Here is a 24836-nt window from a genome sequence, read left to right as displayed (position 1 = left end):
GATTCGAATTAGTGATTGAAGAGTGAAAAATGTCACGAAGAATAGGAACAGGAAGTTAAGCATAAAAAGTAGAACCGCCGACACCACCACCATGGTCTCAGGGAATGATAGTGTATAAAATGTATGATTATTATCGAGTAATGAGAGTGTTATTCCCTAGACTTTAATATTGTTATCTAGCGAACAAAAAAAAGGTCGTCACCTATAAAGTTAGCCATCCCGACTTTTACAGACATTTTTTCAAAATCTTCCAGATATTTTTGAAAATCAATTGGCATCACTGTGCGCAATAGATTTTTTCGGAGAAGGAAATTCTTTTTATCAGTGGATGTGAACAAGGATGCCAAATTTTTTTTTTTTTTCAAAAATCAGGAACTGGTGAAAACAAAAATCAGGCTACGTCAAAGTAACGGAAATTTCGCTCGAAGTGATGACCTTTTTCGGTCTTCACTCAACATTTTCAGTTCATCATTGGCATCTAATGCAATTCTCACAACTCATTTTCATCTCATTCACAAAAATCAGGCAATATCAGGTTTATTTTCAAAAATCAGGGAAATACAATGGCTAATCCGGTTGTCAGGCTGAGCCTCGAAAAATCAGGCAAATCTTGAAAAATCAGGCACATTGGCATCTCTGGATGTGAATGCTCTCGATCTCTCTTATGTGTTGACGACCATCTCAAAATTGTTTACAGTGTGATTTATCTCTCCCCGCACCAGGGATGCCAGGTGGTATTGTCGAAAATCAGGACACCATGATGAAAAAAATCAGGATTTTCAGGACATCACTGATTCTGCTTGAATTGCATAAATAAAAGCGAAACACAGGTACTGTAGACGCCTTAATTCATACAATAAAGGAGAGCATAGTATAGGCTGGCCTGCAGTTTGTATGGAAAAACACATTTAAAATATTATTTGAATCAAAGATTATCATCGGTTAATGGACTAAACAATTTTTTATCAGATTTGTTCGTTGCCCTGATTATTTCAATTTAATTTCAATCATGAGAATCAGGAATAGTTCAATTCAGTGCATTCAAAGACCGTTTTTAAAAAATCAGGAAAAATCAGGACAATTTAAAAATCAGGACAATCTCTTGAAAATCAGGACAAATCCTATAAAATCGGGACACCTGGCACCTCTGCCCCGCACAGCTTGGTGAGGCTAGTCCATGTGCGTGGATCCTTGTGAAACCGTTTAAAGTTTACACAATAGCTTTTCAAAATTTGGATAATTTCAACAAGCATTTTTAAACACGGTTTTTTGCCCGCAAATGAATTTTTATTTTCTTTAAAAATGTAGGTTCATATAATAATTTTACTTCATATGAATCTTTAATGTTCAGCATAAATTTCTAAACAAATTTTGAGTGTGTATCCGTAAAAATTTCTGCAAATCTAACTCGAACCAATCTTGAACAGTCTAAAGGGAAATTTTTTATTTAAAAAAAACCCTTAGCTTTTGACATTCACGCGTTGCTCATTTTAATTTTTCCTTACCCATTAGGCATTTTTTGGAAGTATGGTTTAGAACAAATTTCAATAACAATAAAAAGAGAAAGTATTGCAAGTTTTTTCAGATTTGTTTGAAAACCAATACGACAGCTTTAATCAAGTTTACCTTCAAATGTCATCAGATTAAAAAAAAATTATCAAAAGAAATCGACGAAACCTGAAATGTGAAAACTAACCTCTTACCAATATTTGTTAAAGTTTTTTCTGCAAAATATTAGGCAAAAATCAAAATAATATACTGAAACCATGAATAAAAAAATTTTTTTAAAAGATACTGCTGCCCAACATAAGTAAAATAATATGCTGAGGTCATGCACCCGGAATGAGCAGCAACACTTTCCATTATTCGGTATTTTCTCTCTAATCCGTCATAGAGTGGCATGAATGGAAGGACCAACAAAAGCTCCATGGCAATGGTACCATTTTGGAACTAAACTACTCGATGGGATCGAATTTCTCGAAACGATTTTCCGATGCTTTACCCTAACCAGTAAGGGTGGAAAGCTTCAACCTAACGTCCTGCCATCGTAGACATAAATCACTGTGCCGGTCCAAAGTCCAAATGCAAAGTATTAAGTTCGAACCATACACGGTTGGGACTCTGAAGTACCTACAGTAAAATTGTACATACACTGTTGGTTGAAGCGTTTTGAGTCAGCGAAATTTTCTCGGTTCTTACCCTTCCTATGGAGAAGCATTTTGCAGCCCTTCGGAAAGGGCCTCCCAAATCCGTCATAGCGTTCGTTGTCCGTTGTTGGGAAATGTGATTCCCAGTCGTAAACTTCCGGTTTCACATGCACCAATATCTAAACTGAGAATCCAAATCTGTATGTCCCTTCCGGAGTAGCCAATGTTAAAAATACAGCACCAACCCATCCTGCTTCCTAGCTTGCAATAATAGCACATACCCTCACAAAAGTAAACAGAAGTAGAAATTGCCCCTCCGGAAGTAGAGAACACGTAGAGTCCAGCATGGGCAGCTTATAGTGAAAATCCGAAATCGATGCATATGTAAATAAAAGCGTGCATAAATCAACCTGTATAAAAGGTTTGTAAATATTTAATGCTTACAGCTGGAATTCAAACGCTAGCCACTCTACGATAAGATAAAAACCCTTCGCTCGATGAGAGGATTAATTCAATTTTAAAACCAGTGATCTTTGGGGTTTCTTTGGAAAAATAACTTTCAACCCGGGGAAAACCCCTTTTAGATAGACCAAGCCTTTGACCAACTCTTGACCGTCAAAACCTCCCACCAGCTCATATAGGGATAACTAAATAAAAAAGAAGCGAAATGCGAAACGATCTAATCAACCGAGCCCCAGCCAAAAATAAAGCAGAAGATTGGATCAACGTAATGCGCGGCCAGGGAAAAGCTCATCCCTGAAACCCAATCCTCTAAATTCAAACCCCTCGGTAACAGAAAACCCGAACCAACGAAATTTACTTCCAAGGAGCAGGAAAAATCTTTATTTCATTAGGGCAAATTGGAAATGGAATTTCCTATCGGTTTTGGTGAAAGCCGTAAATTCCCGGGTTAGCTGGAACTTTCTTTCGAAGGCCGCCCCAAGTGATGACAAGTGGAAGTTAATCATGGACCGTCAAAAAAAACCGTGTGGTTTCCCTTTTCGGGGAAGCCGATAGAAGTTTTGAGGGAATCTGTAGCGGATTAGTGAACTTTATGAGGCAAACAAGGAAGTTATCTTAAAATATTTGACTCATTTTTCTAAATTCTAATAAACATGACATTTTACCTCATTTAAATTTTACAATTGGAGATGTTTTGGGAGAGTTTTGTTTAACTTTCAAGGTTTCATATAATAAATCAGGAATCTCCGCTTCCAATATCAACTGACTAAAATCATAAAAAAAATAACATTATGTTTAAATTTGAGGTTTGCTAACCAGAGGAATAGGTTATAAAAAAAAACGGAAACATTTCAAGAATAAAACCGTCAGCTATCAAGCTTAGTCATAGTATAGTAGATCAAACTACAGAGACTCTTTATTTATATCAATTTTGAAGATTGTTAAACATTATGAGGAACAAGAGTTCATCAAATTGATTAGGAATTTAGCAAAAAAAAAACAGTTTTCAACAGATTTTCCGGAATAAATATGGAATCCATTCTTGGAATTGAAACATAAAAAATCAAAATATCTCAGCTCTCAAATTTGAGTCAATTGTCTTGATTAGATTTTGAACTTAAAGTAGAACAAAAAATCATGTTATATTTATTGCAAAACGAATTGAATATTTTACTAAAATTCATATGAAAAACTTAAATGTTTTTTTTTCGGAACTTGATTATGAATATCAGGGTTTCAAGCCCTACTTTCTCTTTGATGAAGAATAATTCTCAAATCAGTTTATTTGAACTTACAAGGGGTTTTTTAAAAACCTTAAACATTATTTAAAAACTGCTGATGAGTTATGATGAAAAGAAAAAAAAATCAGGTTTTTTTTATATTTGTGTTGAGCAGTTCCTGGGTTTTGACCTAATTTGCCTAATTTAGATTTTGGTCAAGCATTTTAAAATTCAATGTCCGGATTTGGCCAGGTTTTAAGATAAAATAGCCCGGATTTGTCCGGCCCGGGTACATGCAGAAAAAATTCTGGCAACCGAAGCTTAGGTTTTTTTATTTCTCGGGATTTTCATCCAGAAGGATGATTCACTTCTTTTGGCATAGGTTATGATTTTACTTGCCATATACTCTTTCGACCCACTGTACATCTTGAAAATATTCAATTTTTCTTAAATCATCGAAACAAACTCAAAAATCCTCGTGAGGAGTTTGATGTTGAATTAAACTGAAGTTTTAAGCTCTGATCTACTTAATATCGACTTATTCAAAAGCAGCTAGTTCCAGTTAAAACCTGAAAAAGCATACACAGTAAACGAAAATTACCGAGTTCGGTAATTTTTTTACCGAAATCCTAACATGTGGAGTTCGTTAAACTGTTCGGTAATTTTTTCGGTAAAAAATAAACGAACATCGGTAAATGAAGAATTGATTTACCGATGTTCGTTTATTTTTTACCGAAAAAATTACCGAACAGTTTAACGAACTCCACATGTTAGGATTTCGGTAAAAAAATTACCGAACTCGGTAATTTTCGTTTACTGTGTATGATTTAATTTCAAAGAGGTTTCAGGTTTGAATTTGTAAAGGATAATGACAGCTGAAACACAAATCAGTGAGTCAAGGAAAAATTATCATTAAAGTCAAAAAAAGCAAAAAAAATAGCTGTCTAGCAAGACTTGAAAACTGTAAATCTTTTTAAAAAATTCTTTAAAAGATTGCAAACCTAATAAAACCGAAAATGAAATGAGTTCCAAATTTTCGGTAAAAAAAAAACAGGAATCGATATTCCAACATAATGTATATTGAAGTATTTAGAAAAATAAAACTTTTGGGTAAATTTAATTTGAAAATCCTTAAAAACTTTTTATTTGTAATACAGTAAACCAAAAACTATCCAAATTGGAAATAAATTTAATGAAAACATTTTTTTTTATTTAAAAGCATTACAAAAGATTATGTTTCTCACTACAAAAAATTAAGTTTCAAATTAAATCATACAACTCACAGCTTCAATAACATAAAAATTACTTAAAATAAACTATTATAGCTTCGGGGAAAGTCGGGTAAGACGGACACCTTAAGGTAGAATCGCAATAGAAAATCAGATATTGCTTTTTCCATTCCTGTTTTCATGCAGATTTTCAGTTTATGTTGTTTGCTAACGCGTTAACCATTGGCACCAGAAAATTTGCTTCATAAAGACTGTTTTTGAAGCAATCTAAAACGTGCTCGCAAATTACACCTTTTTAAAATTATCGGGTAAAACAGATACTGCATAGAAAAGGTAGATATAGCAGGAAAAATTTCTGTTGAAGTACATAATTTTGTGAATTAAACATTTGAGAATGTTCTTAAACCAAAATGAAGTCACCGCTGGATTTTATCCAGGTTCCTTCAGACTATTTTCTTAGTAAGGAAATTTATATCAAATGATGCATCCTCGAAGTTTTTGTTTGTTTTGTTAACTTTAAAGCGACCTTACTTTCTGTAAATCAACAAAGGATCTCGAAAGTGTTGATAAACTTAGGCAAATATATTCCCAGCACTAGATTTATGCCAAACATCGTAATTTTCGAAGCATTGAGTATGTCCGTCTTACCTGACTATTCTCTATAATTGTTTTTTTTTTTAACAATCGGAAACACTTCCCTAATTTTGATTAAGAAAAAAACAAAATCAGAACTGACATCCAAAATAAATCTGAAAAAAGCAATTTTCTGAAGTAAAAAATATGACGTAGGATAAAATTTATTATTCAGAATTAAGGTGGAAAGCTAAAAACAATTTTCAGATTTTTATTAACAATGTAAAATAAAATTATAAAGCTTGAAATACTGTGCGTAATGAAATTACAAAATCATACACATTCAAAATCGATAGCCTGAATAATCTGCACATGATTTAAATAAAATCCAAATTCTAGATTCTTTATCAGATTTTTTTTTCAATAGATTTATTTAACGACTGGTTGATTTTCGCAGATTTTTCAATTGCCAATTTCAGTCAAAAATAACCTCGATTATTTATCATCATTATTTGAATTTCGAAACGGAATTCAAAGTTTGACATTTGAATCTGACTTCGTAATCTGAGATAAGAACAGGAATTCTTAGAAAATATGAATTTAAATTCAAGTTAAAAAGCCAAATCAATAAATTAACTTTTGGTTAATTTCTCAAAATTTTAAATTCCAATTAATTTGTTAAGATCTTATTATAGAGAAGTGCAGATTTGAATGTCTTTGTTCAAAAATTGTTTTTGAGTTCAGAAACGATGTGTTTAAATGTTAAACATATAATTTGAATTAATTTCACAGTGTTTTTTTAATAATGATTTAGTTAGAAAAATGGATCAACAATTTCAAAATTTTAATCAACAATACAAGTTTACAGCATTTTTGAACAAAATAAAGTTTAGAATACTTTTGAATCGGGCGCTGAATCCGAAAATGAAATTCAAAAAATGTATGTAGAGCATTTGCTCAGATATGCTCCAATTAAGAAATTTTGTAAAAATGTTAACAGTACTTGTACTGAGATTGAAATATCTCGGACTGCATAACATTGATTTGAAATATTTTTTTTTGCATATTGAAGATAAATAACATTGCTATCGATCATGTGAACTTCATTTTTGCGTAATATTGTTGATATAACTGGATTTAGGATAGAAAAAAGTGGTAAGAAATTGTATTGGTATTGTTTTCATTTTTTATAAATCCCACATTTGGAGAATAAGAGGGGGTCCTCAGATCTTCCCCTAAGTTGAAAATTGGGTTCATTTTAACGACTTAAAAACACATGTGTTTTTTCAGAAAAAAAAGTTATAATTTAATGTTAAATTAATTTAAAATTATAATTAATTTAATTTTTTAAATTTTATTAAATATTTAATTTGAAGCTCTGGTAGAATTTCAATGCGTTTTGATGTGCTTTTTTATGATTTCCGTTGAAAAATAACAGAGTTATGTTGCTTTGAAATATGGTTTTAATTTATTTACAAAAAAAATCTAACCAAATCTATCTCGAAAAACAATAATGTTAGAAATCTGAAAAATACATGTGTTTGTAAGTCGTGAAAATGAAGCTTATTCTAAATTTTGGAGAAGATCTGAAGATCCCGGCACAATTTGTTAAGAAATAAAAAAAATCCCCATAGCTCAAAAGGTTTTTTTATTTAATTTTCGGATTCAGCGCCTGATTTCACAATAAAAATTTGGGTCGGTCAAAAAAGTTTCAAACTGTTGTGATTATTTCTTTAAAAAAATCATCTTTTCCATTTTCAATCTAATATGTATTATAATCAGAAATCAAAAATAACTCCAAACATTATGATAAAAAAGATTGTTGACCAAACATTTTGGCAGAAAAGAATGAATTTCGAAGCAAATGTGAAAATTATCAATAAAAATAATTCTAGGATAAGCTGTAAAAATAACTGCAGCATTGTAAGAAACTTACAAAAACACTGTTAGAAAGGTATATTTTCTATAAAAAAAAAAATTTTCATCACAGAGTGCAATTTTCTATCATAACTTTCTATTAGAAAACATGTGGGTTTTAACCCAGTTTACATTTTACATTTTATAGCACCCTAAGAACGTTGGATTTTTGCCCACAAGACCAACATTTTTAATCCGTTGATTCACCTTAATTTAGTTTAAAATAAATCAAACAAATATAAATGATACGAACGTAAATTTATATGAGAATTCAGAATATTTGGTACAAAAAAAATCAAAATTAAAAGAAAGTAATGTTTTCATTGAAAGCCTTTTTTATAATCGATCTCATACAAATTTATAAATGAGTATTCGTTGAATTAAGAAACGTGCCCTCGAAAACTTATAAGGTAAAATTATACCTCTTTTCTGCTATCATGCCGTGTAAGTAAAATTTGGAATCATTTTGCCGGTGGTACAATGTCAAAATTTGGGCCTCACTTTTCATTTACGGATACCTCGACTATCCCAAGTTTGCCTCGTTTAACCAACGTTTTAAAACAAGTTTTGAGGGCATAATGATGCCATTTTTGGGTGTAGTAAACTGCCAAAAATTCGGCAAAATTTTGATCAGTGAAAATGCGAACTTTTTAAAAAAAATCACATCTTCATTCTATGAAGGTTGAGTTGAAAGTTGAAAGAATTTCAATTTTTTATCCATTTCCAAAAGATGACCATAATATTTTGTACCGAGTTTATTCGTTTCCATAGGTTAGTAGGGGAGAGGGCCGTAACAGTCGCAGCGACTCAACTATTAGAAAAAGGTAATTAGATGAAGAGAGGGTTATTTAGGTGTAACTTCAGCTTTCAAACCGTAGATACCTTAATAATGCATATTTTTATAATACGTCAATAACTGAAAATCAACGTAACGAACAAAATTGCTTTTTTTCAGTTCGATGTTATTTTTACCACCTTATTAAATGTGATTTTTAATCACAGAAAATTGAATTCCAAATCATGCAATCATGTTTATCTCACTGATCTGCTCTATCATAACTAATGTTGTTGAATTCGACGTTTTTCGGCGAGTTTTACAAACTCAAAAACGTTTTGTACCAATTGTCCAGACGTTTCGAGTTACTCTGGCATTCGCTCCTCTTCAGTAAACACTAAAATACTTTCATCTTAAAAATTAACGACGATAAAATTCAACAACAATTCATCGCGGCAATTAACCAATATTTATCATAATTAATGAAACCTTAATGATGCCACCTTTTGTTATTTAGGGGAAAAAACAAAACCAAATACCTAGTGCTTACATTTTGTTTCAATGCCTTATTTAGGTATTGGTTAGGCATCATCTTTTGACATATTGATGCTTCATGCTTCATGCTGATGAAAAATGTTTTTTCCATCTGGAAAAATGCAATACTGAATTATGCTATCATTTTGGCGTTGATAGCTAGTTTTGGTTACAGTTTGCTCTCGATTCAGGCATCTTAGTTTGCTCGGGTGTGCACATTTATCATTAGTCAAAATCTGTAAATTTCAAATATGAAGAAGAGGCGCCCAATAAATAAATTGAAACTTCAAACTTGAGCCGAAGCCATTCATTTCAATTTAACGGCCGAAGGCCGAAAACGGGACAAAGTACACCCCTGCCCCTGGCAACCACACAAGCCGCACCACTTGTTGGGTTCCTATCGGAATCCTAATTTCCACAGAAATAGATTTTATTTTCCAATTAAACTTTATCCTTCTTATTTATGATCGGTTAGTCCGACGGGGGTGGTGCAAATCCCACACGGGGGAACCGGAAAACTGTGTGTCTTCATTTGTCCACTGGCATCGTTTGCTTCCGCTGGGCGACAAACTAGAGGCAAAAGCATTGGTCACGATCCGGCTTTGGTTCCCATAATCCTAGCAAGTTTTTCCCAGCAATATTTACTGCACCCGGGCCGGGGACTTTCTTTCCAAGAGCGAGCGGCTGGCTTTTCCCGATCCCGTTTTTGTACTTAACTTACCAACAACTGTTGGTGAATGTTAAGCTGAGTCAGCTGAAGCTTTCCGGTTGGAAGTTCCAACCGAAGATTTAATCATTTAAATTGTCTTTGCACGGACTTCTGGAATTTGTTTAAAATTTACAGCAATAGGTATGAACTTCAGATTGCTTTATCATCAAATCATAATAAATGAACCGAGCTCAATAAAAACGCCAGAAATTATTGAAATTCTTCATCACGAAACCGTTCGAAGGGAAATTGAAACTGTCCCTGAAGCCCTGTACTCCGAACTATCAAAGCGTAACTTTGTGTACTTGCTTGTAGCTAGGTAAAAGATAACTTTTGCCGCCAGTATCTTTCAGCAAAAAGCAATAACATAATGTATGGAAGAGCTTCAAAGCGCTATCTATCGTTCAACTATTGGAACGAAACCTTCCAGTCGCCATATCACTCGATACCACAGCAAACTCCAACAGAGAAACCTCATCTTATCTTACTCGAAAGTGCCGACGACGATTCATATTAGACTGAGATGAGACGGGGACAAGGGCAAGTGCAAGTGCAAGTCGGTGGTGCAACATTTTGCATAAACAACTTCTTCCGGTGTGATGACATCATCTGCATGCATCGCTTGAAGGGAAAAACATACAGCCGAATTGTACGCACAGACTCTCAGACAAACGCAGACGGTAGCGATGAGAGATGTTGTGTATAGTTAGTTAGTTATGTTTCGTATCATTCCACCATATCCGTACCGTATCCGGATCATTGCAGTCGGGGTAACCTGCTCCTCCACCGGCTTCCTTTCCTGTCGGAATGTGGCTGAAGAACGGATAACATATTTCCGACCGACCGGCTTCGGTCGTAACTTCTGATCCTGACAGTGTGGTGCGAATTTTTTGAAACATATGATCACTCGAAATTTACAATTTATTAATTTACAGGTATCCACATTATTTAAAGAAAATGAGCTTCAAACATGTGATATGTCGCTGTTTGCAGTTGTAAAAAGATTCTAAATTGAATTAAGTAGTGCCGTTTGAATTGATAATTTCAATAAATTTGAATTAACACTTGCTTAACTGCTTTTTTTAACTACACAGAGCAGTTAAATGAAATAAATTTGAATATAATGGTAAGGCTGTGCGATTATTTGAACAGAAAAAACAATTTTTGTATATCGACTTATTCCAGATATTCTTCCACCGATATACACCACTTAATGAGAAAACGGGAGACATAAATAGCGCTATCTGGCGACAGAAATGGAAGTATTACACTGTGCTTTTTTTTTTCAGAGCGTTGTCATAGGTGTCAGGTGTCCTGATTTTTAAGAATTTGTCCTGATTTTCTGTTTGTTTTGTTGTTCTATTTAGGATTCAAATTGTCCTGATTTTTAAAAATTGCTCTTTAAAATATCCTAATATTTTCTGATTAAAAAATCAATAAAGATCGAACTAGTAGTTACGTTATGAGGATATCGAGTAAATGTGCAATGAAATAGTAAAACCAATTTAACGGATGGTAATCTTCGGTTCAGAAAATATTTAAATGGTGTTTTTCGATATGAGCCAAGAATAGATTATTGCATAGATTAAGGCATTTACAGAAGCTCACTGTTTATGTAAACTAGTGGTGTCCTGAAAAACTAAGATTTTTTTTTCATGGTGACCTGATTTTTAACAAATCCACCTGGCACCTCAGTAGGACGATCGCAAAAAAATGTTGATCAGGGATGCCGTTCGAATAAACTTTTATCACTTTTTTCTTTACTATATGTACAATGGTAAAAAAAAGACTATTTGAAAAATTTGATTTTCAATTTTCATTATTCAGCACGAAAATGTCTAATGGAACCGATTCATTCAGTGGTTCTTTTGATATAAGGTACGAACAATAAGTAGTAATCAATATCTAAGTTAATCTAAGTTAATTTGGAGTAAGTCAGAATTGCTTTTGGAGGGAAGGATTTGATTTGAGAATGACATATCGTCGCAAGAAAAATCTTCCAATCAAACGGGCAACAATCAACAATCAAACTTATTAGAAACGAATAAAATACTATTGCACTGAAACACATTTTGTGAGTAAATGTTTCAAAGCGTGGTCTTAAACTAGTTCACTTTTCGGCTTTTTTCGTAGATCAAAGCCGGACTCAAATGGGTTGGTTCTCATGCATTTTCAAGTATTTCAGTCAAATTTGAGATCTTTTGAACTAATCTCTGTTCTGCGCAATGAGTTTGTGTAAAAAAAGTCCTTTTTTTATACAAATTCTAGCAAGCCACTGTTAATATAAAACGATCATTTTATGATACATGGTAGTTGATATTATTAGCATTTTTAGGGATATGTTTAAAAAAAAAAACAAAAAAAATTAACTTTCAACTTGTAAGTAAAATATCTGTGCAAGTTGGCAGTATACGGATTTTTTTAATTTTTTTCGGTTTGTTTTGAAAACGTATCCATAATAATGCTGATGATATTAACCACCATGCATCATAAAAATATCGTTTCACATTTACAGGAGCTTGCTAGAACTCTCATAAAAAGATTTATAAGAAAAATGGACTTTTTTTCAGAAAAACTCATTGCGCAGATCAGTGATAAATTCAAATGATCTCAAACTTGGTAGAAATATTTGGAATTACATGAGGAAAACCCATATGAGTCTGGCTTTGATCTGCGAAAAAAGCCGAAAAGTGACTTAGTCTAATGGACATAATCACTTTAAACATTTTGTTTATCATTTTATTTATTCAATTTCACAAAATTTCATGGAGTAAGAATAAGAATAAATTTTTTATTATTGTAATTGGCATCCCTGACAAAGTAGTTTCCGGAATACACGCTATCACAAGTAACACGAATTTTTTAAATAAGTTCTTCCATTTTCTCCGCTAGAGGATGCTGAAGCTGTCACCTTTTCATTGTTTCTAGAAAACGGCTGTGGTCAATATTGGTGTAGTATATTTGCTAATTCTCTGGCAAATTTTAAACTTTTTGTTACACACAAATACAACGATGAAAACATTAACGGAACCCTGTTTTGTATTGGTTGAACTTAAGGTTGCCAGATTGCCTGGTTTATCCGGGTTTGCCTGGATATTTAATACTAAATAATATAGTCCGACCAGCTCGGGTGCCAGGATTTCATTAAAAAAAAACCCGGATATTGCCCGGATTTATTCATTTTATTTGAAAAATAAAAAAAAACACATATTGTGTTGTACAAAGTTTCTATTTACGCGTCCAAAACGAAAATTTTTTGAATAAGTTTTACAAAAATAATAATAGAATGTTTTTTTAACCTTAAAATACGATTTAAAATCTGTCGGTAAATTTGGATGAAATTTTTTTTCAATTTTTTTTCTTTGATTTTTGTTGAGTTATTTTTGGGTTTGACAAAATTTGCCCGGATATTGCCCGGATATTGCCCGGATATTGCCCGGATTCCTGGTCGTCAATTTTGAAAACAAATCCTCGCATTTTGCCAGGTTTTTATATAAAATTGCCGGAATTTGCCTCCCTGGCTATTTGCTGAAAAATTCATGTAACCTTAGTTTTACTGACTCAGATCAACTTTTTTATTAGGTTTTCTGTGTTTGGTATTTTTCGGCTTAATAATTATATGTATACTCAAATGAACATAAAAATTAAACCATAACCGCCTAAAAGATCACATTTTTTACAATCAACACAATGTCAACCTTCCAAAACTTAAAGAAAAATAGTTTGTTAGTACAACGATTTTTTATGAAGCTTCGAACGAATAGAAGGAAGTGAGATTTATTAAATGATAAAAATGCTTTAGGATCTTATAAGCGTAAAATGGCAGTAAATCTTATAGCAGGAAATTTGATCTAGAAAAATTTGGAGCACATCAGAAGCTTCGTAAGAAAGATCAGCTTGAGGCTTTTAGGCTTCGGAAGTTTTGATCTTTGTCTGAAAGATTTGATTTTCTGTCAGAAAAAGTAGCTGAAAATTTTAAAAATCATATAAATTTTATTTTTTGCACTACTTGAGACAAAAATTAGATGTGAGAAACGAACTATTGAGTCATTGTGGGATTCATTCTTAACGTGAACCTTAACTGCCTATATTCGCATATGAGTCCCATGAATGAAAACTGCAAACCGAGAAAAACGCTTGTAAAGTTTGAAACTTGTTTTCATAAAACAATCGTATGCATCGTTTGTTGGTAAAACCAATCAAAAGTCCGGATAAGAAACACCTCTTAGAATACTTCTGTTTACTTTTGCACTAATACTAACTAGTATTTACGGAGAAATTACAATAAAATACTCTGTGACTCAAATGCTTATATTCTAAACCCTCGATTATTCGCAAATAAGTCTCTTGTGCTAAATCTATCAGTGCTGATGGCAAGTGTACAAGTACTTTTCTAACATATTTTTTTATTTGTTTACCATTCTTGTTGATGATGGCAGTAACTTTTGGCTAGATTCTGATTCGAAACTGATTTCAATCGATGTTTTTTAAATCGAGTTGGATGTGTTTTCCAGTGTTTTTTAAAACTTTGTTTTCATTCAATTTAATGTGTGTTACGAATGGTGTGTTACGAATATGTGGATAGTTCCGACTAAAAGTTTACTGGATTCCAGCACAAAGTAGAAGGCTCTTACCGTGAATACCTTTTTAGGTGATAAACAAAAACAGTGGTTGATATTGTAATGGAAATAGAAAAAAAGTAATTGAAGTAATTGAATTGTCATGAGACTCATACGCGAATATTTTTCACATGGGACACAACAGGGGTCATATTTTTTGGGAACAAATTGAACCACAAGGAAGCATTTTCCATCGATAACTCAAAAACGGTGAAAATTCACATGATGGGACTAATATGCAAATAGGAGCAGTTAAGCTGATCTGAAAATTTCAATCACATCAAATCACATGTTAAAAACTTAAAAGTTAAAAAACATAAAATATGCTTTTAGGATTATTTATTTTCCGATCAGTTTCTTAAAAAAAAATTGTATTATTTTTTTTCAGATAAAGGTATGCTTCTAACCACCAAAAACAAATTTTTCTACAAAATTCATTTGAACGTTGAATAAAAATTCATTTTGAAACACAAAAAAACACAAAAGGAGCTGTTATTTTTTTTTGCTCGAAACATTAAACTTTTTCAAAATCTGTAAGATGCTTTAAAAAAAATCCTCAACACTTCTTTAAAAACATAATCATGACCTTGAAAGATACACTGCCTAGTTAGTTTTGGCAAACATCATTTTTGTTAAGTTTATGTTGAATTTTCAAAAACAAAAACATTCGAAGCTGTGGAATAACCAAATGATTTTTTAAGCTTTCATCTTCTGAAGGCTAATATTTTTTAAACTTCTCTTAATCAGTTATTATTTTAGAGGGTCATGAATAAATATAATTATTATTATTATCTTAGTCAGTTATGATTAAACCTGTAATGTATGATTTTTAATAAAATAAGAACAGCAATTACTAATTCAGTGGAAATAATAATATATTGAATCGAATAGCACAATTGAACAGGTTTAAAGCAATAATTTTCATACTTATTTACAAGAGTTATGGCCCATCAAGGTTGAAAAATAATTTTTGAAATTGTTGATTTATTTCGACACGATTTTGCTAATTTCATCCGAACATTGTTCATTAGGTGCAGAAAGATGATTATGATTGATTGAGATTAACACATTTTTTTTGACTTTCCAAATTTGAAGAAATAACAGAAATTTTTAGCATATATATTTTTTATTAAATAAAAAAATTCGAATTTTGCAATTTTTCTGCATACATTCTTCATACAAGAAGATATCGTGATAAAAAATACCTTTGGCTAAATTATTTTAATTTCAAAAATTTTCTAGTCAATACATGACTCAAAAATCATCATGCGTTTCCGGGCTTGTGATATAGCTCAGTTGGCAAGTCAGTTGCTTCCTTAGCTGATGTCCACGAGTTCGAGACCAAGAGACCTGCCCGAACACAGTTGTACCGGATATGTTTTTCAATAGCTGTCCGCCAACTGCAAAGTTCATATAAAGTCACGAATGCCATAAAAATGGTGAAACGACTATAATCGAAACAAAAAAAAATCATGCGTTTCCAAGATATTTGTATTTTAATTAGTGTTGTTTTAAAACAACACTATGAATTACAGGGTTAAATTTGATCACACAATTTTACTGATCAATTTCAACTTATTCTCAATATTTTCGTAAAGAACGCATCATTAAAACTTTTTAATCACAAAGTATAAATTTCAAAACTCAACAATTATTTTGAAATTGTCATTTGAAAAATCTGTAAAAAGTTGAGAAAATTTAATGCTATTTGTGAACTTCTTACATTGTTTTTGTCGTGAGTTGATCAGACCGAAACTAATATGAAATCCTTCTTTTGTAACTTTTAGTTGAGACATAACGAATGGGGTTTGAAAAATCAAATTTTAAACAAAGGGTGCAAATTGAACGAAAGCTTGAATGCAACAAAACAACATACAATCTACTAGCACAACATCAAGAAATCGAGTTATTTCGGATCGAAAATTGGGAAACTCTCGTATACAAGAGAAGTTAGAATATTCATCCTCTTTGCTTTTATTTTCGCTCTTTCAACTGATTGAATTTCGAATGAATGGTTAAATTTTTCAATAAAACAACTTACATTTAGTTTATTCTCTCTTTTGAATTTTCTGGAAAATCTAAGAGGAGGTGGAGTTGACAAATGAAGAATCCGCTTTAGTTTCGGTCTTATTGATATACAAACAATAATGATTTTCAATTTCATTGAAGGTATGAATCTCATCGTTAATATTTTGAAAAATGAATCTAAAGTTCCAACAGCCTTTTTAAAAGATATATTTTTCTGATAATGATTGTTTCAGAGCATTGTACTATCAACAACATAAAAACTATGCTTCGTCAGATATTTTTCAATTTTCCGATTTTTGAAACACAACCCAACCTGTCATTTTTTTTCCAGTGATTTTCATACCTACACAAATTTCAAAAAAACTTCAATTATGTATTACATCGGAGGATCGAAAATTGAGTATTTGCTTTGAAAAACGTAACTCAAAAAAAAATTCATAACTCCGAAGAAATTTTTGAAACTTCAGAATAATTCACAAACAGGATTGAAGAGTTGATAAACAATTTTTAATTGAATAAATAGAAATCACTTTCTACAAATTTGAAGCATAAAATGATTCAGATACAAATCATATTTTTCTATGTCCAAATGATGGTTAAATAATATTTGTCTTCCTGAAAAAAAAAGAATTTAATTTGAAAATCAATGAATAAAGAAACTAATGTATTATTTGATTAAAATATAGGTTTTTTTTATAAATGATTGGAAAATACAAAAACAAACGCTGCAGACACTTGAAGAACAGCTTTTCCCTTAAACATCAACAACAAGCTTTTCATTGCAAGTTTAGCGAATGTTCAAAGTTTGATACTGAGTTCAGTTTAAATTAAAAAAAAATGTAATCTTCAATTTGTTGAACTAAAAATGAGCAGAAAATTTACATATAACATTCTCGACATTGTTTTCTTCATCCAAATTTTATTGTCTACTGTGCGTTAAAATTCAGCATTAATTGCATTTGCCAATTGGAAAACATCCAAATCTTTAAAAAAAAATAATGTGGAAAAATCCTGGTTTGGTGTTGTAAAAAAACAATACAAAATGAAAAATTTATTCTTTATTTTTTTTATAATTAACATTTTTTAAAACTGTGGAGTGCTTTGAAAGCACCCAAACCGTCAATTTACCGTGTCATTTGCCAATGCCATTTTTAAATGTTCAACTAAACATTGAATGACTTAAATCAATGCTGAAAAATGGAATCAATTTGAAAAAAGTATTGTGCGTCTTGTTAGTGAAGCCCAAAACACTCAAACTAAATTTTCTCTCTGGAGCCACTGCACATTGCTGTGGCTTCAAATAGAAAAAAGCAGTTCAACGCACTCAGAAGGATTGGGGACTGAAAAAGTTAATAAACTTGACAAAAGGCACCTTCCCAATTTCCCCATATTCACAACTGTGAAACAACAACAACATTTAGTGGCTTCAGATTTAAATTTATCCAAGGGATTACAGTTTCATTTTTATTTTGTATTCACTAGTTGTTATTCTAAAATAAACATACATAAACTTTTGTGTCCTGATATTTTATATTGATTTCTTAATATTCCATGATGGCGGCTCCAGAGATATATCCAAATGCAATTATTAAAAACAGACGAACCAGCCCGAGGCTGAAAGTCTCTATAATAAAGAAAAAAAAAAGAATATCCAAATGCCGAAAGCTGCATTAAGTTCAGCCCACGTGTATCTAACCATTGATTCAAGTTCTTGAAGATCCAATCAACTATGTTAAAATTGAGCTGAAAAATTTGTGCCTGCTTAGAATTATAGTGAACATTTCTTAGAGGCGAAGTTGGTACTGAATTAGTGCTTATTTTTATTTTATTTTATCTCTGGAGCCACCATTTTTTTTAATCGTTTAAATGACCACAATTCACAGTTAAAAAAACACTCTGCAGATTAAAGTAACAATTTAATGAGATTTATTATAAACATCGAAGTGAAAGTTATACTTCAAATCAAATTTTAATTACTCTCTGGAGCCACTGACTGTTACTTATGTATTTAAAGCAATCTAAGTTGTAAAAAAAATAAAATTGCACATGCAACTTCTTCATTTCAAAATCCTTTTTGACATTCCCAAATACCAAACCCTAACAAAGATTTTTAAACATCTGCTTCTCACTGTACTCTTCCTGTGAGTATCATGCCGAGAGCGTTTAAATGAAAACAGCTTCCACTAAATGTGCAGTCGATTACGAGCGCGACAGTGCTCGGTGAAAGTGCATCATGTGTATGTGTTTATGTGGGAGGAACTTGGAATGTGATTGCCGGTACAATATATCCCTACCTCACAGAGCAGGGCCAGAAGCAGCAGCAGATTAAATTTGTGCTTTCGATGTCATTCTGTTTGCCTGTCTGCCAGCCTGCCAGGATCCGTAGCTCGACCGTCAAGTGGCCCCGTTTGTGTTTACCATATGCTGATAATTTTAACAAATTAAAAGCCTATCAGCTGTTTCACGGGCCCCACGGCTAACGGAACAAATTTGGGCACCTGTTGACCGGTTGGCACACCACAATGCAACCTTATGGTCCCCTAATTTGTGAATGGCTGTTGCTCCATTATTTGAAGGTGTCCCAAAAATTGGAGCCTAAATGGAAAAAGGGCGACCCAAAGTCTGCCAAAAATTTGCAGCAATTTTAGTTTGTCATAGCCTAATTGGTAAATAAAGCGATTTCGCCAATCTACTCGTCAATGGCTCCAGAGAGTCATCACGCTAGCTCAACCTAGAAAGTGGGTACACTGTTTTATAAAACAATTAATTTAAAAAATGGATAACAGTGGCACAAAACTAACAATTCTTAAGCAAACTATCGCAATGCAGACAAAATACAATAACGAGCTCTTACAAAATTACCCTCCATCACGCTCGGTTTCGTATTTCTATTTAACAAAACCCATCCGGGGAAAAATCGTTACTACTCATCCCCCTCCTTCAGCGCTTCTTCAAACGTGGGGCATTTCGTCGGACGAGAGGGGATCAAAATAATATACATTACAAAGTCGCAATGATAGAGCGAGGTTTCAAGCAGAAAAAAAAAACTGGCTGCAGAAACATATAGAAAACTATCATCATGGTCGCGCACTATTAGTGCGGGATATTTTTTTTTTCTTCGATCAACCCGAGCGTAGAATTGCATTTTGCCATCCCTCTTGCGAAAACAGTGTTGATGATGATGATACGCTCAAAATGCTTTTGCGAAGCAAACAGGAAAAAAAATCAATTGCCACCAACAAATTGTAGTTTTCTCTCACGCGCATTGGCAATTTTTTTCTCTAGGCGAAGAAATTGAACGGACGACAAAAACAATTGAGGGACGAATTTGTTTGATATTCATTTGAACTTGATGGCGACCATTGGAATAATAACAAGTTTTTTTTAAGTTGGAATTTAAGAAGATTGGAATTTTGAATTTGAATTCGAAATCTTAATCAAGAATTTGAATTCTTTAAGAATGGAACAACTGTTTTGGTTGATTTTTTTAAGGATTTTTAACGGCTATCGGCAGTATCGGATTTTTATGTAATAACGACTGTTTTTACAGGAATAAAAACAGTCGTTTCTATTAAAAATCCGAGACTGATAGCCGTTAAAAATCTTTAAAAAAAAGCGTTTGAATTCTTATTTAAAAAATCATAGTTTGAAAGTTTGTTCGAAAATTAATTCTGATTTTCAATTCTTAGCTGAATTTCAGAATACAATTTGGAATAAAACTTTAAATTAATAGTTTCGTACTTGGAACTAAATTATTTTACCAGGAAATAAAAAATTCCATTTCATCGTTATTTGAAGATTCAGTCATTTCAAATATTAAGAATCGAAATTTGAAAAAATGAAAATAATCATAAATCAAAATATAAACTCAGACGCTTCATAAGTAAATTCTAAACAGTTTTCAAGATTAAAAACAAATAAAAACTGAATTCCAGAAACAAGTTTTAAAAATTTTAAAGTTTCTATTTTTTGATCAAAATTTCGAAAAATCATCAGTAGAGAGAATAAAAAAAAATCTATAATTAACTAATCTTATTTACAGTTAGGCTGAATCTTGACAAAAATGCTTAGATAAAAAAAACAATGACCTATTTCTGTTTATGGATTATAAATACAGAAAAAAGGTTTAAATTTGTTTTTTTATCTTTCCTCGAGTCAGTTTACAGATTTAGAAGGTTTGATTATAAGCTGCTAATCTATTTAATAATTTTGAACTTAAAATTTTCTTCGAACAGGAAAATATTTAATAATAAATTTCTAACTGAATTTTTATCTTCGTTTGTGAGTTTTTTAGACTTTTAAATCTTTTGAAAAAAAAATGAGACAATGATTTTAACATCTTACCAAAAAATTTTTTTTTCAATGAATAACATTTTCAGGTTTTAAATCTTCGCTAATCAACAGTATTTACTCTCAAAAATAACTTCAATGTGTTACCCATAATTAAGGTATTAAAGCAAAATAATAATAAATTCTTAAGAGTGTTTTACATGAGATAAAAACCTTGTCGACAATTTGAATTCTTGGAGAACTTTTGAATAATTAAAAAAAATTACATTGCGAATTATTCATCAAATTTTCCAAATTTATAAAAAAATTATATAATCATTTTTTTAAATGTTGGAAAACTTGATGTATTATTCGCAATGTAATAAAAAAATCCAAAATTCTCTAGGATTTTAATCAAGAACTATTCCTGAAGAAGAATTAGGATTCCATCCTTACTTTTCATAATATCAACAGAAAATAACAACGACTAAAAAAATCTTATCTTGAACAATTCGAATTTATTTTGGTATTTAAGTGATTGGTGTTCAGCAGAATTAAAAGTTTTTACAAAATAAAACGTTCATCAACATGTTTTCGGAATTCTAAGGGAATATTCTATAATATTAAACGGTAAAAAATATACCAGGAAAAAAAATTTGTTGTATCAAAAATTGAAAAAAATCGAGTTTTCCAACGAGTGATCTCTGGTTATAAAAAAAGTCAAATTTATTTATTATATTTCTTCATTGTTAAAAAAATTCGTTCATTTTTATTGCCTATAATTTGTTTATTCAATCCTTTTAATGTATTTAATTTTTACAATGAACTAAATAAATAATGATTAAAATTTTCTTGTTCAACAAAAACCCAGACCTTATAAAAATGTAAGATAAATTTATGTATCGAATGAAAAATTCGTTAAAATTTTAATCTTGTATCACATTAAAAATCATTACTTATTTACTTACTTACTTTACTTCATTTAACATCATTAATATTCTAAAATCTCGACATGAATTGCAAAAATCTAGAGGTTCTAGACCTAAAACTAGTATTGAAACTCCCTAGAAAGGGTCATGATTTTTTGGAATAAAACGAATAAAATATCTCATGAAAATTCATGGTTTAACAGAAAAAAAACTACTGCAATCCTTTGCTTATCTCATCAATCGATGCGTTTGTGCTTATAAATCAACCCCGTGAATGCTGTTTTTCTGCTATTTTTCATGCTTATAAAAACAACTATATCCTAGGCAAACTATGCATCTGCCTTCTAAATTAGTGAGGTAGTGATAAATATGTATGTTTCGGAATCTTTCGCATTTTTAGCTTTGGGCACTTCAAGCAAGCTTCTTTATCCTGTGCATAATTCCTGATCAGAAACACACTGAGGGCAAAGAAAATTATCACCTCTGCTATCAACAATGCTTAAAAAATTCAATTATCTGTAAAATTGCAATTGCATGCATGAACACTGCTTTGAAATAATGCTTCAAGGGTTAAAAAAATAATTGCATGAATCTCTCAATCACAAAAAAAGCTAAACGCTTCAAGCGAAAACTTCAAACGGATTTCCGTTAGTTTTCAAAAAGTCAAAACATTCAGTTTTGAATCATTGAGACTACTTTTGTCGAGACACAAACTTTTATCCTTCCCCAGAAAGAAAAAGAAAAGCAACGAAATCGTAAAATCGAAAACTGACTGGAAGTAATCTGTTTGAAGTTTTCCAATTATGTGTACAGCTTTGCCCCCCTGGAGCATGAGCCTGTGCCTGTTTTTATGTTCTTAACTTTTCTTTAATCAAATCAAATAACTCTAACACACTAACAGTAAACCACACGCCCATTTAGGACTCAACATTAAGAACTCTGAATTAATGGTTTCTTTTTCTCTTTGAAATCGCGTTTCGAACGCGACCTTTTGTGTTTTCTCTTCTCCTCTTTTTCGTTTCTCCCAATTCTAGGTTAGACCAAATTCTTGGCAAACAAGGATCAAAATCAAAAGATGTTTATGCATCGAAAATTAGCTTAGCTTCTCGAGTAGTAAAAGTTGAAAGACAAGTAAGTTTCTTAAACCATTTTTGCGTCTTTCATCATTCCATCTCAAAATCAACCTTTCTAATCCATTCTTTTTTATTTTTATTTTTCCAATCTCCCAAAATTCCACAGGTTGATGACATAGAGACAAAGTTAGACACATTTATAGAGTTATACATGCAGGATCGGAAGCGCCTTTTATCACTTCCACTCCATGCGGACGCATCACATTCCAACAATCCAAACCTTCCATCGTTGCCACCGAAAGGGGGCGGAGCATCGGCTGTTATCACATCTGTGACTAGTAGTTCTAGTGGTTCGTTAAAAGTGAGTTCCTCCTCTGACGGTAAATTGACCTAAAATGTCTAATTGCCACTTTTTCTTTCCGAACAGCCAAAACCTATTTTAATAGATAAACAATTTTCGGAACCGAATTCACCGATCGCGAAAACCTTCGAGGAGCCAATCCAGCAGCAACAGCAGCAGAAACGTCCCCCGATGCAGCGCGGCTACTCGGACCTGGGGCATCGGATCAAGAAGCGCGTCACGCTGAGGTACGTTAAGGAGACTCATTTCTAAATGTTTATGGGATTTTTAAGCAATTGTATGGTGTAAAAGCTTTAACATTAAGTAATTTTCGAATAAATATCATAATTTATCCAAAGAGTTTCGAAAAGTATCCGAAAACCGCAATCAAAGTTGGAAAAATATTGCTTGTCTTACGATAAAGAACAAATTTTTGAACAAATCGACATTTCAGGAAAACTGAAAAATTTACAGCAGGTCCTTGGATCAGGTTTCGGGTAACTACTCTGTACCTCAGATTAATGTCACTATTTCACAACTTTTTGTGATGACTTAAGGTCCGCATTTTTGCACGTTATATGCCGATCTACTGTCGATAAGCCTGAACCCGCACTTGTAACAGAACCCTCTCTGGGCTTCACGCTAAAATTCGAATGATACCTGACGAAGATGTCGCCCTACACTGACTCAACTGACTTGTCCGGGTCATTCTCCAAACGCCTTGACTCGAAGGAATTGATGCGCTCGGTCAGATTTAAGCTTTTTTCCCCAGATTTAAGCTTTCATCTCCAATGCTCTCATGGTAAAAAAGCTTAAATCTGAGGAAAAACAGCTTAAAACGAGATTCCCTAACACTTAGCAAAAAGCTGACCAGCTTGAGCAGCTGTGCGTGTGTATGCAAGCACAGTAATGCAGTAGGAAAGCGAAAAACAGTTTCTCATTTCCAATCAAAGGGATGCAACCTTATACAAGCCGTGTGAAGAACATCTCTCAGATTTTTTAGATCAGATTTAAGCTTTCATCTACAATGCTATCAATGTAAAGAAGCATAATCTGATAAAAAATGCTTAAAAACGAGATTCACTAACATTTAGCAAAAAAATGTTGGTCACACGTTTTACAGAGTAATCGTATAACGTCTCGCTTGAATGTAGTGGTCATGCATCATTTTGTCCCAGAAGCAGTCAACTCATCTTATTACAACATCTCAAAAAACATTGGTTACGATATTTTCCATACAAGAATTCGTCCGTTTTAAAACCGGTTCACAGTGGTCCAAAACCCAGAAAAGCTGGCAGAAAGTCGATTTATGAAGCGGTCAAGATTATCTATCCATATATTTCACCGTGTTCCGGTACTTTCAGGCTACACGAAACCGTGAAGATGATAGTCATAAATTTACTTGTTTAAGATTTCTAGAAGAATTTTTTTTTTTTTTGTTTTGTTTCGATTATAGTCGTTTTACCATCTTTATGGCATTCGCGACTTTATCAACGTTACAGTTGGCGGATCGTTATTGAAAAACTTATCCGGTACAACTGTGTTCGATGTTTACTCTTGGGCTCGAACTCGCGGACATCGGCTCAGGAGACAACAGACTTGCCAACGGAGCTATATCACAAGCCCCTCTAGAAGAAATGCTAGGGAAAGTTTGAATTGCTGTGTGCTGTGTGGCAGCGGCCTAGAGAATACTGCCACTGGGACACTGGTCCATGTCGTACAAGGCGACTTATCCAATACTTTTCAGATACGTTTATCATATTTTGTCTATTGGAAATCCATGAGGTTGTATCTGGGAAAGGGAAAAAATAGGTCAAGGTCAATTATAACATGCAGAGTTTAGAATTGTGTAAGACAAGATATTGAATCTGGATCGGTTTTGAATTCTTGTTTTTTTTTTTTTTTAATTTTGGACCTATTTTCTCTCAGGGAGGATATGCCAATAGTGCGTATTGCCATACATGCAGTCGCACAAGATGTATTCTTCCATATTTTTTTAATTGTTTTGCCAA

General features: G+C 32.4%; 1 protein-coding gene across 14 annotated transcripts in view; it reads left to right on the top strand.

Annotated features, from left to right (window-relative positions):
- Window positions 1-24836, top strand: part of LOC129751553 (potassium voltage-gated channel subfamily KQT member 1-like) — a 705179-nt gene that overhangs the window by 616746 nt on the left and 63597 nt on the right. For all 14 annotated transcript variants that reach the window (XM_055747130.1, XM_055747121.1, XM_055747116.1 and 11 more), the window contains 3 exons: window positions 22446-22542; window positions 22651-22845; window positions 22912-23072. In XM_055747130.1, the coding sequence (XP_055603105.1) occupies window positions 22446-22542; window positions 22651-22845; window positions 22912-23072 (453 nt within the window). The remainder of the gene's footprint in view (window positions 1-22445; window positions 22543-22650; window positions 22846-22911; window positions 23073-24836) is intronic.

Source organism: Uranotaenia lowii, chromosome 3 (genome assembly GCF_029784155.1).
Source record: "Uranotaenia lowii strain MFRU-FL chromosome 3, ASM2978415v1, whole genome shotgun sequence".
Classification (NCBI taxonomy): Eukaryota; Metazoa; Arthropoda; class Insecta; order Diptera; family Culicidae; genus Uranotaenia; species Uranotaenia lowii.
The sequence above is the reverse complement of the archived record's forward strand: the minus strand, read 5'-3'. Positions and strand labels throughout refer to the sequence as shown.